Source organism: Acomys russatus, unplaced genomic scaffold, assembly GCF_903995435.1.
Source record: "Acomys russatus unplaced genomic scaffold, mAcoRus1.1, whole genome shotgun sequence".
Taxonomy (NCBI): Eukaryota; Metazoa; Chordata; class Mammalia; order Rodentia; family Muridae; genus Acomys; species Acomys russatus.
In genome coordinates, this window is record NW_026131905.1 from 9,698 (window position 1) to 25,888 (window position 16,191).

General features: G+C 44.3%; 1 protein-coding gene across 1 annotated transcript; it reads right to left on the minus strand.

Moving 5' to 3' along the window:
- Positions 1-2,625: 2,625 nt before the first annotated feature.
- LOC127186633 (dynein axonemal heavy chain 3-like) lies at positions 2,626-14,910 on the minus strand (the record flags this gene model as incomplete). The annotated part of the gene is made up of 6 exons (XM_051142882.1): positions 2,626-2,742; positions 4,395-4,599; positions 6,866-7,008; positions 8,598-8,765; positions 10,052-10,209; positions 14,794-14,910. Coding segments are annotated over 6 exons (908 nt in total), but the record flags the coding sequence as incomplete, so codon positions are not given.
- Positions 14,911-16,191: the final 1,281 nt, after the last annotated feature.

The window sequence follows — 16,191 nt, forward strand, 5'->3', positions numbered from 1 at the left end:
AATGAAACACCATTTACTCTCAATTTTGAGGCACCTGCCATTAATTATCCAGCTGGCACAGTGAGGCCACACCTCGGTTTATCCAGTGCTTCTGGGGCATGTCTGTTGGAAGCTCAATGGACAGGACGTAGTTTGTAGAGTGGCCAGTGGTAGAGAGGGTGCCTCTCCCTTCCTGGGCACTTGTCTTATACACTGGACACACATAAATGTTCTGATGCAGGATGATGCACTCTCCCCAGGTTTCAGCCAAATGATGGGCAATGGGTCATAGAGGATTTTAGGGAAAGATTCTCAATTTGCATTGTTTTCCTATCCCAACGGGCACCCTCAAGAAGAAAAGCCCTTTGATATAGGCCCCGTCTTCTGGGCTATCCTCCATAGCCGTCTCTTTGTGTGGTTACCTGAAAGAGTAGAAAGCTACTGAGTCTTGTAATCTGCTAGTTAACTATAAGAACCACCTAGTTGCCCAGGTCAGCCTTCGCCCAAGATCCTAGGCTTCTCTGATAAGTCTTATCAGAGGTGAGACAAGTCTGGTTCTAGGACAACTTCCTGCCCTTACATATGGTGGACATAGAGAAGGCAATAAAGTAGGAGTCAGGAGGCCACACTGGATGTAGCTTAGTGACCCTTACACATTAGCTTCTCCCTTTTTGGACCTAAATCAGGGAAAGTTAGATTCTGGATTCAGAGGCAGGCTGGTGAAACAGTTCTGGGGTGACAGGCAAAGTGGAAGAATTTTTTTTTAATTGACTTTTTAAAAAAGAACAGTTTTGTTGTTTGGAAGATTGTCCCAACTAAAGAACCAGCTCATAGAATGCCTGGGAATGCAAGGGCTCTGTGTCAAGCAAGCTGCTATGCTATCTAGTTTTATAATGCCAGGCATGCCTCGGTGAGGGCTTGTCTACATTGGGCTGGCCTGTGGGCATGCCTGGGAGGGATGTCTTCACTGAGGTGAGAAGGCCACCATATGTGTGCAGTACCTGTTCATGGGATGGGCTCTGGACTGTGTAAGACCAGAGAAGGAAACTGAGGACTAGCAGCAAGCAGGCAAGGGTGCCTGTGATTCTCTCTGATGTGCTGTTCAACTTGTGGGTCGAGACCCTTTGGGCTCAAATGACCCCATCACAGGAGGTTGTCGAAGACCATCAGAAAACACAGAAATTTACCTACAATTCATAAGGGTGGCAAATTACAGTTAAGTAGCAACGAAAATTAATGTTATAGTTGGGGTCACCACAACATGAGGAACTGTTAAAGGGCCACAGCGTTAGGAAGGCTCTGAGTTCCACTGCCTCAGGCTCCTGCCTTGACTTCTCCACAATGCTGGACTCTACCTTGGAATTGTGAGCCCAATCACCCTTCCTCCATGAAGCTGCCTTTTGCTTAGGGTATTTTGTCATAGCAACAGCAATGACACGAGGGACACGCTTCAGGTATAACCTTGGGTTCTTCCCTGTAAAGCAGGGAGTTTGAGGACTGTAAAAAGTGGTGCAGATTTATGATGGGCCAGACAGTTGCAAGCACTGTTTAAGATCATTCTAAACTCAAACTGTGATCTTTTCCATTCCTAAGGACTATCAGAAGCATTCTTTCAAGTGAAGATGCAGAACGATGGAGGATGAGGAAATGCTTTCATTTTTCTTGCCATTGATGGTGACAGAATTTTCCTCTGGAACAATTAAAATTTTGTAAATATGTATTTATTATTGGTGTGTGTGTGTATTGTGTGTGTGGTGTGTTGCCTGTCTGTCTCTGTTGTTGTCTGTGTCTGTGTGTGTGCATGTCTGTGTATCTGTGTGTGTGTGTGTGTGTGATCTGTGTGTGTCTTATGTGTCTGGTGTGTATGTATCTTTCTCTGTGTCTGTTGTGTGTGTGTGTGTATATATCTGTGTGTCTATGTGTCTATCTTTCTGTGTGTTTGTGTGTGTGAATGTAGATATCAAAGGCTACTTGTGAAGAGTTGGTTATCTCCCTCACATTCATGTGGGCTCCAGGGATCAAACTCAAGTTACCAAGCTTGCATGCAAGCCTGTTTATCTGATGAACCATCTCCATGGCACCAAATTCCTTTTTCTATGTTAGAAACAAAGGCTTGGGAGCTCTGTGATTGTGTCAAGAATAGCTTCTGGCTGGGCATGGTGGCACTAATCCTAGCACTCGGGAGGCAGAGGCAGGCAGATAGCTGTGAGTTCAAGGCCAGCCTGGTCTACAAAGCAAGTCTAGGACAACCAAGGCTACACAGAGAAACCCTGTCTTGAAAAAATAATAATAAAAAATAGGGCTGGAGAGATGGCTCAGAGGTTAAGAGCACTGACTACTCTTCCAAAGGTCATGAGTTCAATTCCCAGCAACCACATGTTGGCTCACAATCATCTATAATGAGATTTGTATACATAATAAATAAATAAATAAATCTTTAAAAAAAAAAAAAATAAAGAATAGCTTCTGGAGCCACTGTAAGCCATGTTACATCCCTTACTTATTCCACTTCAGAAGCATTTGTCTCTCCACACAACCAAATATTTGCATATAGAAGGAAATGAGTAATGCCATTTTTCTTAAGTTAGTTTCCCCTGAGCTGTTCCAACCCACAAGATCCTTACCTCAAATTCAAATCCAATGTGGTCAATGGGGATGGTGTATTTCCTGGCAAAATTCTGAGAAAACTCCGTCAAAAAAGACTGTGTAAAGGTAGAACCCAGAAATCCAGAAGACCACAGGGGGTCCATTGATGATCCATTCCTATGGAGCCATAGAAATCAACACTGAGAATTTACACTTCAGCAATAACAAGCTAAATCAAGGTGAGCGTGAGACTGGAGAGATAATGGTTCAGTGATTAAGATAGAGGACCAGAATTTAATCCTAACACCCATGTCAGCAGAAACACACCATCTTCCAGGGATCCTACTCCATCTTCTGGCACCTGCACACACATGTGCATAAGAGACAGATAACACACACAGAGAGACACACATGCACACATATACACATAAGCAAATAAATCTTTTTTTTCCCTCCCAAGACAGGGTTTCTCTGTGTAACTCTGGCTGTCTTGAACTTGCTCTGTAAATCAGGCTGGCCTCAACTGAGATCTGCCTGCCTCTGCTCCCAAATTTGGGGATTAAAGGCATGTGCTATCACCCACTGGCAAGTTTGGGGATTAAAGGCATGTGCTACCAGCACCTGGCAAAATTTCATGTGTATGAGAATCTTGTCTGAGTGTATATCTGTCTGTGTCCTACCTCATATGAGATGGGTGCTTGAGGCCAGAAGAAGGTGTCAGATTCCCTGGGACTGGAGTAATAGACAATTGTGAGCCATCATGTGGGGTGCTGAGAACCAAATCTGGATTCCCTGGAAGAGCAACTGTTGCTCTTAACCACTGAGCCATCTCTCTAGCTCAATAAAATGAATCTTAAAAGAACTAAGAGGAGTGTGGAAATGAGCTTCACAAATAATATTCTTTGCTTTTTTCTGCTTCTGGAAGCAAAGAGTCCTCTTGGTTTAACTTGCACTTTCCTTCTTTTGAAACGAAGGTACAAAGTAAATGTATTTCTACCTTAAGCATTGGATGCAAGGTTGATACTGGGGACACAGCAGGGAGTGGTAAGGACTATAGCAGGGTAATAGATGCCTCCTCTGTACTGAGCCACAGTGGCAAGAGTGGCCATGCACAGATGCAGGCACATTCCTTGCTGGAGAGATGGTAGCTGGTTTTGCCAAGACAAACATCTAGATTTATCCTTCCCTCCCCTATCTGGTCTTTTTTGTTTGTTTTTCTTCATTTTTCTCATGATTAAAGATTGGCTTTAGGAGCCGGGCGTGTGGCGCACGCCTTTAATCCCAGCACTTGGGAGACACAGGCAGGTGGATCACTGTGAGTTCGAGGCCAGCCTGGTCTACAGAGTGAGTCCAGGACAGCCAAGGCTACACAGAGAAACCCGTTTCCAAAACAAAACAAAAACAAAAACAAAAAAAGAAAAGATTGACTTTAGAACTCACAAATGCTAAGTGAATGCTCTCTAGACCTATAACCCAACAGCTAGGTGTGAAACCCAATGCCTATCTATCAGTTCAAAAAAATTCACATTACTAGACAGCCTTAATAATTAGCCAGTTTTGTCCCACAGACCTCCAGGTTGTCTCCCCCCCCCCCCTTTTCTTTTCCAGTTTTTTACTCCTACCTCTTTAGATTAATCTCTCTAAGGACTTTGAAAAGTCTCTCCACTTCACCACCCCCCACCCCAGCCCACCCCACTCCACCTCAGGTATGAAAAGGCCATTTCCAAATAATTAACCTAGGATGGTACACAGCTGCCAACTGTCCCCCTCAACTTCTACTCCACCTGAGTGAGCACACCACGTAACCAACTACCCCGACTCCCAGGTACCTGGAAGAAGGCCAGGCGGGCCAATAGGTCAGCAACATAACCCCCCAGGGGCTTCAGTGACGGGTAGGACTTGGCTGCCCACATGGCTGGCACTTTACCCACGAGCATACTACTGAAGACTTCCTCTAGCTCCGAGGACATTAGGACTTGCCCTTTGATGGCACGGCCAAGATCAATAAGGCTTCTGCGAACCACTTTGGTCAGCCTGCAAGGATAAAGGAACAGCCCTGAGCCTGGCTTTGCAGCTGTCCCTTCTGCCCAAGTACCCCAAATGTGCTCCTTTGATCTTGCTCCCCTTTCAAAGGTCAATGATAGAAAAATTCAATCACCCATAACACTGCCACCTGAGAATAACTTTGATGTGTATCTTTCTTGTTTTCTTTAGAAGGACCAAACCATGTTTTTAATGAAGTCATTACCCTTTTTAGACTCTATCCTTAGCACATAGTAAAATCTTTCCAACTTGATGTGACCTGCCTCAGCTCTCAAGGGCTGGAATTGCAGGCATGTATACAATAGCCCAGTTCTAAATTGTGTTGTTGCTGTTTCTGTGTGTATATGAGGCATGCACATATTCATGTAAGTGTGCATGCACAGGCAGAAGCCAGAGGTTGACTCTGGGTGTCTTCCTCCATCATTCTCCACCTTAGTTTTTTCATTGAAATTCCTGGAATGGCTGGTCATTGAGCTGCTTTCCTGTGCTGGTATTATAGGTGTCCATCACCAAGCCCAGCTTTCAATAGGTGCTGAGAATCCAAAACAGGTCCCATGCTAGCATAGAAAACACTTTACTTTTGAACTATCTCCCTAGCCACTAAATTTTCCTTTATGATGACCATACAACATTCTATTTTATTTTTTTCCTACCATTAAAAATTATATTTTAAGCTAGACATGGGGTACACACTTTTAATCTCAGGACTCTGTGGCTCAGGGCCAGTATAGTCTACATAGTGAGTTCTAGGCAACCAGGGCTACATAGCATCTTGCTGGAAGGAAGGAAGGTAGGTAGGTAGGTATCAAGGGGAGGGAGGGAGAAGAGGAGAAAAAGGAAGGAATGAAAAGAAAGAAAGATAATTTGCATGTGTCATTTATAAACATTGTTAGAAAAATTCATTATATCTGCTTTTATGTAAATTTCTAATTACTTTATTTTTTAAGACAGGGTTTTTCTCTGTAGTACTGGCTGTTTTGTAGACCAGGCTAACCTGAAATTCACAAAGATCCACCTGCCTCTGCCTCCTAAGTGCTAGGATTCCAGGCGTGCACCACCACATCTGGATCAAATTACTTTCTTAGTAATAGATTTTTTGGTCAATGAGTACCTATGGTTCAGGACTTTTGCTCCACATTGCTACAGACTATGAGGGCATATACTTGAGAAAGGGCAACTGAAGGGCAACCTGCAAGAGGCAAGCCACCTGCCTCTTTCTGACCTTTCCACTCTGAGGCCTGAGTCCAGCTAAGTAACACACACGTGCGCGCCGCACACACACACACACACCACACACACACACACCACACACACACACACACACACCCTGTCACTAGAAAGAACTTGTAAAATTTCAACCCAATGTAAAGAGTATGGATGGGCAAATGCAGAATTCCATAGCAGGAGAAATGCAGGATTCAGATCAGATGCACATGCTTGCTGAGGAGTGGAAAGGCAAAACTATTGCCAGTGGACAGCGTCACAGATCTCATTACACTTAAAAGACACAACTACAGCCTTTCTGCTGTCCCGGGCTTGCCCTGTTCTTGCAGCTATAGCTGCTGTTTCAAGGTTCTAGTTCCAAAGGAACTCTTGCCAGAGAAGACTCAGTCATAGACTCCTGAGTCAGAAGCTAAACTGTCACCTAACCATTTGGATTTCCCCTTGCCACTGGATGGATGGACAGAAACAGGTAATGTGGAAGGAAGGCAGACTCCCTACTGGAAATGCGATTTGTTGTTGCCCTCTTCTCTGGTATCATAGCAGCCACTGAGAAAAGCCAGTGGCAACACTGGCAACCACCAAGGAAGGGCCCCAGTGGTCTGAGGAGACACTGAGAAACCTGAAAGGGCAGGGCATTAGAGCTGGTGTCTGGATGAAATGAGGTGCCAGCTCATCTTGCTGAGTTTTCTCACATGTAAAGTACTGGTAGAAATTAATAATGTTATATTGCACTAATTGTGTGTGGTTCTATATCTGATATGAGGGGCTTATTCAAAATAGCTTGATGACTGCTTCCGCTATTAGCTATGCTTGGTATTGATTTGGACCTGACAGAGTCATAGGCATGAAGGAGAGAGGTGGGAGTGATTTAGTATGTGGCCAGCACATGCTGGGGGTCACTCTATTTTGCAGCTCTCCCCTTGAGTAGGGCAAACAACTTTCTTTGCACAGCAGTATCTTGTCCAGTGTCCCTTTCAGTTACTACCCCCACAGGCTCCAACTTTCAAAATCCATACAAGCTCATCAGGCCTACCTGTTGAATCTGATGAGCTCCTGCCTTAGAACGGTATTCATAGATTCCTCATAGACCACAGGGTACAACTTCATTACCTCTTCAAGGTTAAAGTCTCTGGGAAGCTTGGAGAGTATATCCTGGGCTAGCTCCTCAACCACTTCCTTTAAGTACAGAGAGGAGAGAGGGAATGAGAAACACCACAGCAGATAGGGTAAGGCTTCCTGGGAACCCTTCTGCAGAAGCCCATTCTGCCTTTGGAGGGAAGGAGGGCACTCATCAACACACCATCCTTAGAGAGACCATCATGCCTTTGTCCAGAATATGAAAAATAATGAGCAATAACAGCCCTGTCCATGCAGCTGTGGCCAGACAGGACATTCCTTGATCAGTCAGTCAGGTAGCTTCAGAGCATCACAGAACACTGTCCCTATCTTCAAGGTCACCCTCAATGAGAATCACTCACAGCTCTCAGAGTTGGGAGCTCTTTCTCAATGCCAGTGACTCTTGGGAGGGTAATAGGTCAAGCTCTAGCATTGAGCAAGACAAGCCCGTGGCACTAGGATTAGCCAAGTAGGGAAAGGGACAAACACAGTGGACCAAAGAGGACAGGCTGTGACTATGGCAAAGCTGGCTCTCTTACCCTGGTGGGGCTGGTTGGCTGGACAGCAGTTCCCTTCCTACCTAGATATTAGGACACGCCAACCAGGCTGGTATGATCATAGCAATGACCACTTAGAGTAAGTGAACCTAGTCAGCAAGATTCAAACCTGGCAAGTGTGAGGCAGCTCAGAAGGAGAAGAATGGGAAGTGGGGGGGGGGGGACAGACACACAGAGAGAGAGAGAGACAGATAGACACACACACACACACACACACACACACACACACATGAGAGAGAGAGAGACAGAGACAGAGACAGAGACAGACAGACAGACATAGTTCTGAGTCTGGCTTTCTCATTGATTTTATGAAGGACATGAAGGTTAATTTTTAAGTCTCTTATTCACTAAATAGGATAGCCCAGTGCTTCAGCCAGGGTTTCACACAGTATGAACTGGCACTGTTAGAACAACTGTGGTTGTTTCCAGATTACAGAATAAACAATGTTGAATTATGTGGTGAGAAAACTACTCTTTTCTTCAAGTTTTCATCTCTTTTTCTTTCCATTCCTTCCAAATAGAAGGTCTCAGATTGGTGCTAATTGGACAGTTCTCTTATATTTTTGGTTGTGAACCTAGCATTTAATGGCTAAGCCATCTCTCCAGCCCAATTGGACAGTTCTCTAACTCTCACAGATCCCTCCCTCCCACCCTTTAAAAAGAAGCCAGCAAAGCCGAGGCTCTGGGGCTTTGGCTAGCAATATCACTCCAGAAGAACTTAGAAAATCATTTATCTTCTTTTGTTCCATTTTTTCTTCTGTGCCAATCACAACTTAATGAAAATTACATTAGGTCTCCACTCATGGTTTTGACTTTCAATTTTTAAAATAAATATTTCTATGCAAAAAGACATTTATTTTTGAAATATGAAAGTGGAGTATGGGTGGTATGTGATATAGGAAAATTCATCTTTTTTTTTTTTTTTTACAGAAGTAATTGGCATTTGGAAAGTGCTTCATTTCTGCTTTCTATTTAAGGACCTGGCAGCAGGACCAAGCACATAGTCCAGAGAGACATGCCAGACCTCCATGTTCCCAACTTCCTGGTTACCACTCAGAGTCTTGAGTGCCCACCAGATGGAAGCCTGGTTACCTGAGGAGACTTCCCACTCCCTCCTGACTGTCTTGGGAGCGTCAACAGCACTCCTTGGAAAAGTTGGTTGGTTTCCTGGTTGTCCTTGGTGATGTCAGCATTCTCATGGAGACCAAATACTTCAGGGTGTGCAGTGATGGGAAGGGTCCTGAGATACTCAATGTAGGACTGGAAAGGAAATCTTCAATTGATATCAGTATAGGGCCCCTGAGTGAGGGTACTACAGGTGACTCAGCATATGGCTAAGCCCAACTCAAAAAGGAACCACACAGGATCAGCACCACAGCCTCCAGTTCCTAGCCAGGACAGGTGGGTAAACTCCAGGCTATTCCTCATGGAGTTTTCTGGAGCGTATCAGACCAGGTAGGCTTGAGTAATTTTCTTCCCACCTTTGGCCTTCTCTCTGTTCCTAAGTAGTCAACTTTAGAGTTATATAGCTCTGGGCTTGGGTCCTAGTTCAATTGCAAACTAACTGTAACCCAGAGCTAGTCACCAAAAATCCCAATTTCATTTGTCTCTAAGTGGGGAGACAGACAAGCTCATAAAGGAGGCTTGTAGCAGGAAGAGTGGGCTCCTTTGCATCCTTCCTCCACAGTCCTGGTTTTCATATGGCCTCCTATTTCCTCATCTAGTTGTTTTGTCTCTTCTCTTTAGCCATTTTTTTTTTAAAGATAGGGCCTTACTATGTATATCAAGTTGGCCCTCATATCTACAATCCTGCTTTAGCTTGCTGAAGGATGGGACTATAGCTTTGTGCCACCATGCCCAGCTTTTCTGTTGCCACCTTTTGAACCCTTATTTGAGTTGCATTTATCAATCTGTTCACTACTAAGCCTTCACATGTGTGTGTGTGTGTGTGTGTGTGTGTGTGTGTGTCTGTCTGTCTGTCTGTTTAGCACATGTACATGGTTGTGGATGCAGGATGCATGTGAATGGAGTACATGTTGAGATCAGATGACAACCTTGGGTGTTGGTCCTCATCTTTCACCTCCTTTGAGTCAAGGTGTCTTGTTCTTCATGACTGTGTATATGAGGCTATCTGTCCCCCAGACTTTCAGGGATCTCCGTCCCACCGTATATGAGCTGGGATTATAGGTGTAAAGTTCCACATTTGGTATGTGGATTCTGGATGATCCAAACTCTGATACTTACACTTGCACGTCAATAGCTTTTTTCACTGAGCCATCTCCCAATCCCCACAAGCCTCCATCTTAACTATCCCTTTCTCTCTCTACTGCTACAGATAGAATTCATATCTGGAAAAACCAAATCTGCGCCAAATCCTCAGCATTCATTAAACAGACAACAGCATCTCTCTTGAAGGCTGCATGTAATATTAGAAACAGATTATGGACCTCATTAAGGAAGCCCAAGTCCTAATACCTGGGCTTTCTTTGGAAATACTGTAGCCCCAGCTTCAGTCCCTCCAAGGGCAATGATGGGGCATCCTTTACCTGGTAGTTGCCATGGGGAGGAATGTAGTAAACATCTCCAGGAGCAATGGAGTAGCGATCTGATGATTCAATTTCCTTACAGTAGAACGTGGACAGGAGGGACAGCAGAAGACGCCTGTCTTTGTCATCAGTCACTCTGCCACCATAATTACATTCCCCTGGGGGTAAGAGACAGCAGAAGAAGCTGAGCAAAAGGGAAAGCCAGCATGAAGTTATGCATTACTTTTGAGCCATGGACTCTCCTAGCCAAGGAGCCCTATTGGAGCCCAGGTGGTACAAGGGCACAGGATTCCTGACACCGTACTCAACCTTGGGTGGAAAGGATTCTTTTGGGTATCATGGTGCTTATCAAAAACAATACATGTTCCTTATACCAAAAATTAGGAAAGAAAGTTGATCTGGAATAAACAATGATATAAATAATCAAAGATAACTATTCATGTGAAGGAATCTTTCAGGCATTTCTTTTCCTGAGTACTTAAATATGTGTATGTAAAATGTGGCTTAAGCTAAAGATTTTGGAATGAGATGGTCTTGGGTTCTAATTCCATCCTGATACTTAGTAGATTTTTCTTATTGGTCAGAAAGCAGTGATAACTGCAAGGCTCAGTGGATAAGATAACGTAGCACTTAACAAAACACATATTTTAGAAAGATGAGGTTATGTATTTATCTAGTATGTATCATCACACATACTATTTTGAGGTACTACTTTCTCAGCTTTAAGTCACCTCATGATCTTTCTATGGGACCAGGGTTTCTATACTCAGATTTCTATGAAAAGAATTAGGTAATTCATCAGGTGTGGTGGCACACGCCTTTGATCTCAGCACTTGGGAAGCAGAAGCATGCTGATCCCTATGAATTTGAGGTCAGCCTAGTCTACATAGTGAATTCTAGGACAGCCAGAGCTACATAGAGAGACTGTGCCTCAAAAATAAATAAACGAATGGACGAATAAGTAAAAACCAAACCAAACAAACGGCAAAATAATTAGGTAATTATTTGAAGGGGATAATAAGCCCAGATTGCCAACTCTGTTGGGATGCGTTTTCTAAATGGTCCAGATCCCACAGCAGTGCAGTGGGCAATACCTTTAGGACATAGGGAGACCCTCTCTCCTCTCTCCTCTCTCCCCTCTTCTCTCCTCCTCCTCCTCCTCTCTTTCTCTCTTCTCTCCTCTCCTCTCCTCTCCTCTCCTCTCCTTTTCTCTCTCCTCTCTCTCTCTCTCTCTGTATGCTTCCATCCTGAAAAGATGTGCTTATTTCCATGTTCAACCATTTCATAAAAAGGAAATTAGAACCAAGTTGAAGGGAAGAATAAATGGCCCAAGTTGGAGAAGTCTCACTGCCTAGGAGGTGGGCCTCGAACAGGTAGGTAAGGGCCTAGAAACTCATATTGAGTAAGGTGAAGCAATCAAGAACAGCTCCTCTGTGAGCCAGGTCATCTGGATTTCTGCAGCTCTATGGACAACCCCAGGCCTTCAGGAAAGTTCATTTGGAACACACTGCAGAGGGTTTTAGCTATAAGGAAGTTTATATAAACCCTTAAACTACATACAATATTAAAGAGAATGAGACCGTTTTTTGAGCCAGGTAAGGTGGCACATGCTTTTCACTTTGGAGGCTAAAGCAGGAAGATCACAAATTCAGTGTCAGCCTGTGCTACATAGCAAGATCCAGTCTCATTACAAACAGCTTACTCCTCCCCAGCAAATGAAAAGAGCCTCCTTCTCTCCATGTAGTCAGTGATGGATATACCTGTAATCACAGCGCCGGGTCCCATCAAACTTCCTCATTGGTGAATTTTCCTACCTGGGATACACTTACAAGCTCTGGATTTTATGTTGATCAAGGCAGGTCCAGTTCTTTACAGCTACATAATTTTGCAGTAAGTACACAGGCTCCTAGAAGAGCTGGGATGTACCTAGTCTGCTTCTAAATTCTTTATTGTCCTTTCTACAGAGCTTACCAAGTTAAGAATAGCTGGCTTCAGCCCATCTTACTTAACTCTATAGATAAAACCTGTGTCTTCAGCTAGTATGTGTGGCAAATTCCAATGTTCACTCATAGTAGGTGCTCGGTGCCCATAGGACAGCTACCTTCCTCTAGGCTCCTTGGAGTTGGGTAGAGTCAAATGGCGAGTTATTGTGCCTTAACTGCTAGTGTGACCACACAAGCATATATGTCAAGATGACAGCAAAAATGCTGGTAGAGATTTTATTAACTGTGTACCCAATGGATAAGTATAACAACAGAGACCTCTGTTGATGTGCATAGGGATGAGCTAGAAGTAGACCTTTGACACCATTGACATTTGGGGACTATTTTCCCACCCTTGGCTGCTTATCCTCAAAAGCATGGTTGGAAAGGGGTTGTCCCCCAAGATGGCTGGCACAGTGAAGGCAGGTTACTTTATGAGCAGAGGCAGTGATCTACCAAAACCATTTTCCAGAACAATTTCTACATCCATTCTATGGGGCTGAGCAGCCCTGGGATAGCCTTCCCTGCAAGCCCTACTTCTCTGAAGAAGCTCTTTTACCAAGCCAAGATGTGGTGTTTTGCTTTAGGGGCACTGAGTTACAGTCAAGGTGACACTGCACTACTGAACCACTCTAAGGAAGGGTTCTCAAGCTTTGCATTATTAACATATTGGACTGCCCATTTCTATGTTGTGTTGGGGGCTGTTCTAGGCACAGTATAGAATGTTTAACAGGACCTCTGGCCTTTCCTCATTAGATATGAGTAGCATTTCCCTCCATCCCCATACATTGCCAAATATCCAAGGAGGTAAGGCAGAAACGCCCAGAGTCTAGTATCACTCCTCCAAGCCTTGGTCTCCTTTGTTGCACAATATGGAGATTTCAGTTGGTGCATCTGGAGCATGAGCATAAAGGGAATTTTAGTACTTGGTGAGAGGATCCAGACAAGCTCTTCACATATGGTGCTGAAGGCAGAATATGTGTGTGATCTGGAAGATGCCATATTGAGCTACGTGTGGGACTTTGGCCATATTAAATCTGTTAATATAGCACATTCTATTCTCTCTTCTGTCCCTGGGATTACATTATGTATTCTTTAAGGACAACAGCAAATTTTATACATCTGAATTCTTCCATATTGTGGACTGGTATATATTGGGTGATCAGAGTAAAACAAAATCACCAAGTAATTGCTTTGATCTAATCAGCTTATGCCATTCCCACTTCAAGATCCCATGTTGGAAATAATGCTTCTTCCATTTGTAAATCTCCTACTGAGCCCTCACATCCAACTCTTATTAAAATGTCTACAAGCTTTCCAGGATCATCTCTCCCCACTCAAAGATGTAATCATGGTGGTATCCTTCTGTTTCAGAAATCTTTTGCTTAGCATTTGTAAGAATTCCTGCTTTACGTGCATGGATGTTCTATCTGCATGTGCGTCTATGCACCGTGTGTGTGCAGTGCCTGAGCAGGCCACAGGAAGGCATTGGATCCCTGCAATTGGAGTTACAAACAGGTGTTAGCCACCATGTGGGTTCTGGAAATCAAACCCAGGTCCTGTGGGAGTGAAGATCCCTGCAAGCATCACACAATGCAGGTGAGGTAAGAAGGAAACTCGATTCAGCATGACTTAGCTGATGCTGGTTCAAACTTCTGGAGTTTAACACCAGGCCAGGTTATTCTAGACATTTAAAGTCCAGTGCAATTTGGGATATTAACAATTATCCCAATTCCATGTGCACAATAAGGCTTCAGGTGGGAAAAGTCTTTTGCAGAATACCCGTGACCTCTATCATAAAGATGGGTTCTCTAGCTCATGGGCCTATGAGCCAATGTGGTATCTCTGACAGAAATAGCATAAAGGTCACTAGGCTATAAAGTACATGTAACATCCCCCTATTGACTGAGATACCAAAATAAAGATAAAAGTCTAGGGTGGGACAGTTTGGGAGAAAATTCTGGGGGGCCGGGGTAAGGTCTGCTTGTACAGATAGCAAAGGTCACCAGGTCATTGACAATATCTGCTCCCAGCCTTCTGGGTGGAAACCAGGTAGACATTTCTCCACTGAGGAGACAACCCTGTGTGATTAACATTTCTGGTTTCTCCTTATCTGTGAGAACTCATGTGCACAGTACTGTGAAGAACAGCCACCTGTTCGGCTCCTCTTTCTTTAACATATGCCTGCATGTGCACATATGTGTGGAGGCCTCAGGTGTCATGTCTGCTCAGGCACTGGCCACCTTGTTTGATGAGGCAACATCTCTCACTGGTCTGATATTTGCCATTTACGCTTTGCTGCTGTAGTGAACACTAACCATCTATCTGACTCTGCCTCCCTGGCAGTGGGATTACAAGTACATGCCAAAACACCAAGCTTTTTATGTGTGCTCTGGGTCCTTTTAGGTGTGAACTCGGGTCTTCATGCTTGTGTAGCAAGCACTTGATGGACCAACCTATCTCTTCAGCCCATAAATGTTTCTGTTAGTGCTGGACTATCATTTTTTATTTACATTTTTCTACTATCTTAGATGGTGAACCACCTGACCACAGAAGTCTATATCTTAATTCTGGTTGTTTTTCTCTGTTTGTTTGTTTGTTTTTGTTTTTGTATCCAATATGACAACAAGCATTAGCAAGAGATCAATACTTGTTGAATGAAAGTGGGAGAGAGTGACTAAGGGAGGATAGGAGCTGAAGAACAAGAACAAGGCAAATGGTGCCAGGAGGTTAGAGCAGAAAAGCCCCATCCATAAACACCTGTCAGGTAGGTCAGCGCTTCAAAGGGCACCTCTTTGTAGTCATTCAGAAACATCTGGATCTGCCGCATGCTAATCCTCAGGTCAGACTCATTGAACTCATAAGGGATGTTCCAACCTGCAGTAGGCAGAGAAGAGTTACAGGCATCAGGGCTGTGAGCTCTTAGCTTCCACTCAGAGACTGAGCATGTAAGGTTAGCATCATTATGGATCAAGGGTCTCTTTCATCCCTGTGAGTAGCCAACTATTTGCCTTGATTTACTGCCAACAAGGCAGCCATTCTGCCTGAGAAAACACCCGTTCTAAGATTGGTTTCCTTGTGGGTCTCCCCATTTGTTAAGGAAGATGTTAACATCCTGAGATCTGTGAGACAGGATTTGTTCAGCCTGCTTGGAAGACTGTGGTACAGCACAGGGCTCCAAAACTAACATGTAAAGCATAGCTGACAGAAGTAGCTATGGCTGGCTGGCAGAGCGAAGCTGGCTTGGAAACTTCTTCCTCCACTCATGAAAGAACAGCAAGGCCAGTCTTGTAGCAACTGTCACTGAACTTCCAGGATTATTTTTGTTTCATGTTTACAAGAGTTTTGCCTGCATGTATGTCTCTGCACCGTGTGTGTGCCTGATACCTGCAGAGGTCAGAATTCTAGAGGCATTGGATCTCCTGGAACTGGAGTCACGTATTTGTGGGCCACCATGAGGGTGCTAGGAATTGAATCTGAGTCCTATGCAAGAGGGACAAATGCTATCAAATATTGAACCATCTTTCTAGCCCCTTGTAATGATATTTAATTTCCTTCTAAACAATAATATTCGCATTAAAATATAACTTAATAAAAACTCATATGCTGGAAAAAAAACAACGGAACAGTTGGTTTTGAGACAAATCATTGCATAGATTTTTAGAGTTCTGGTGTGAGGAGGAGGAGGGGGGAAGGGGGAAGATAGGGATGGGAGAGGGGAAGGATGGGGCAAGCGGGAGAGGGTAGGGTGTGGAAAGAGAGGAAAGAAGTAGGAGGGAGGAATGGGGTGGGAGGATGAGGATAGCTATGAGTGAAGGAAGATAGGGGGGAGGGGAGGGGAGAGGAAGGAGGAAGAGATGGGGGAGGATAGGGGTGAAAAGGAGAGGATGGGGCAGGAAGGGAGGACAAGGTGGGAAGAGATGCTCCATGAAAGACAGGCCCAGAGCTATCCCCTCCTTCTACACTTGGTGGACAGTCACAGGACCCGTGGGGCTACCTGGGATTGGAGGGAGAGAATTACCAAGAGGACACAGAGGAGTGAGGGTGTGTGTGTGTGGGGGGGGAAGGGAACAAACAACAACAAAGCATAAGCCATGTGCATGGAGATGCTGCAATGAAACCAGTGCTGGTTTACACTAACTTAAAAATTAATTAAAA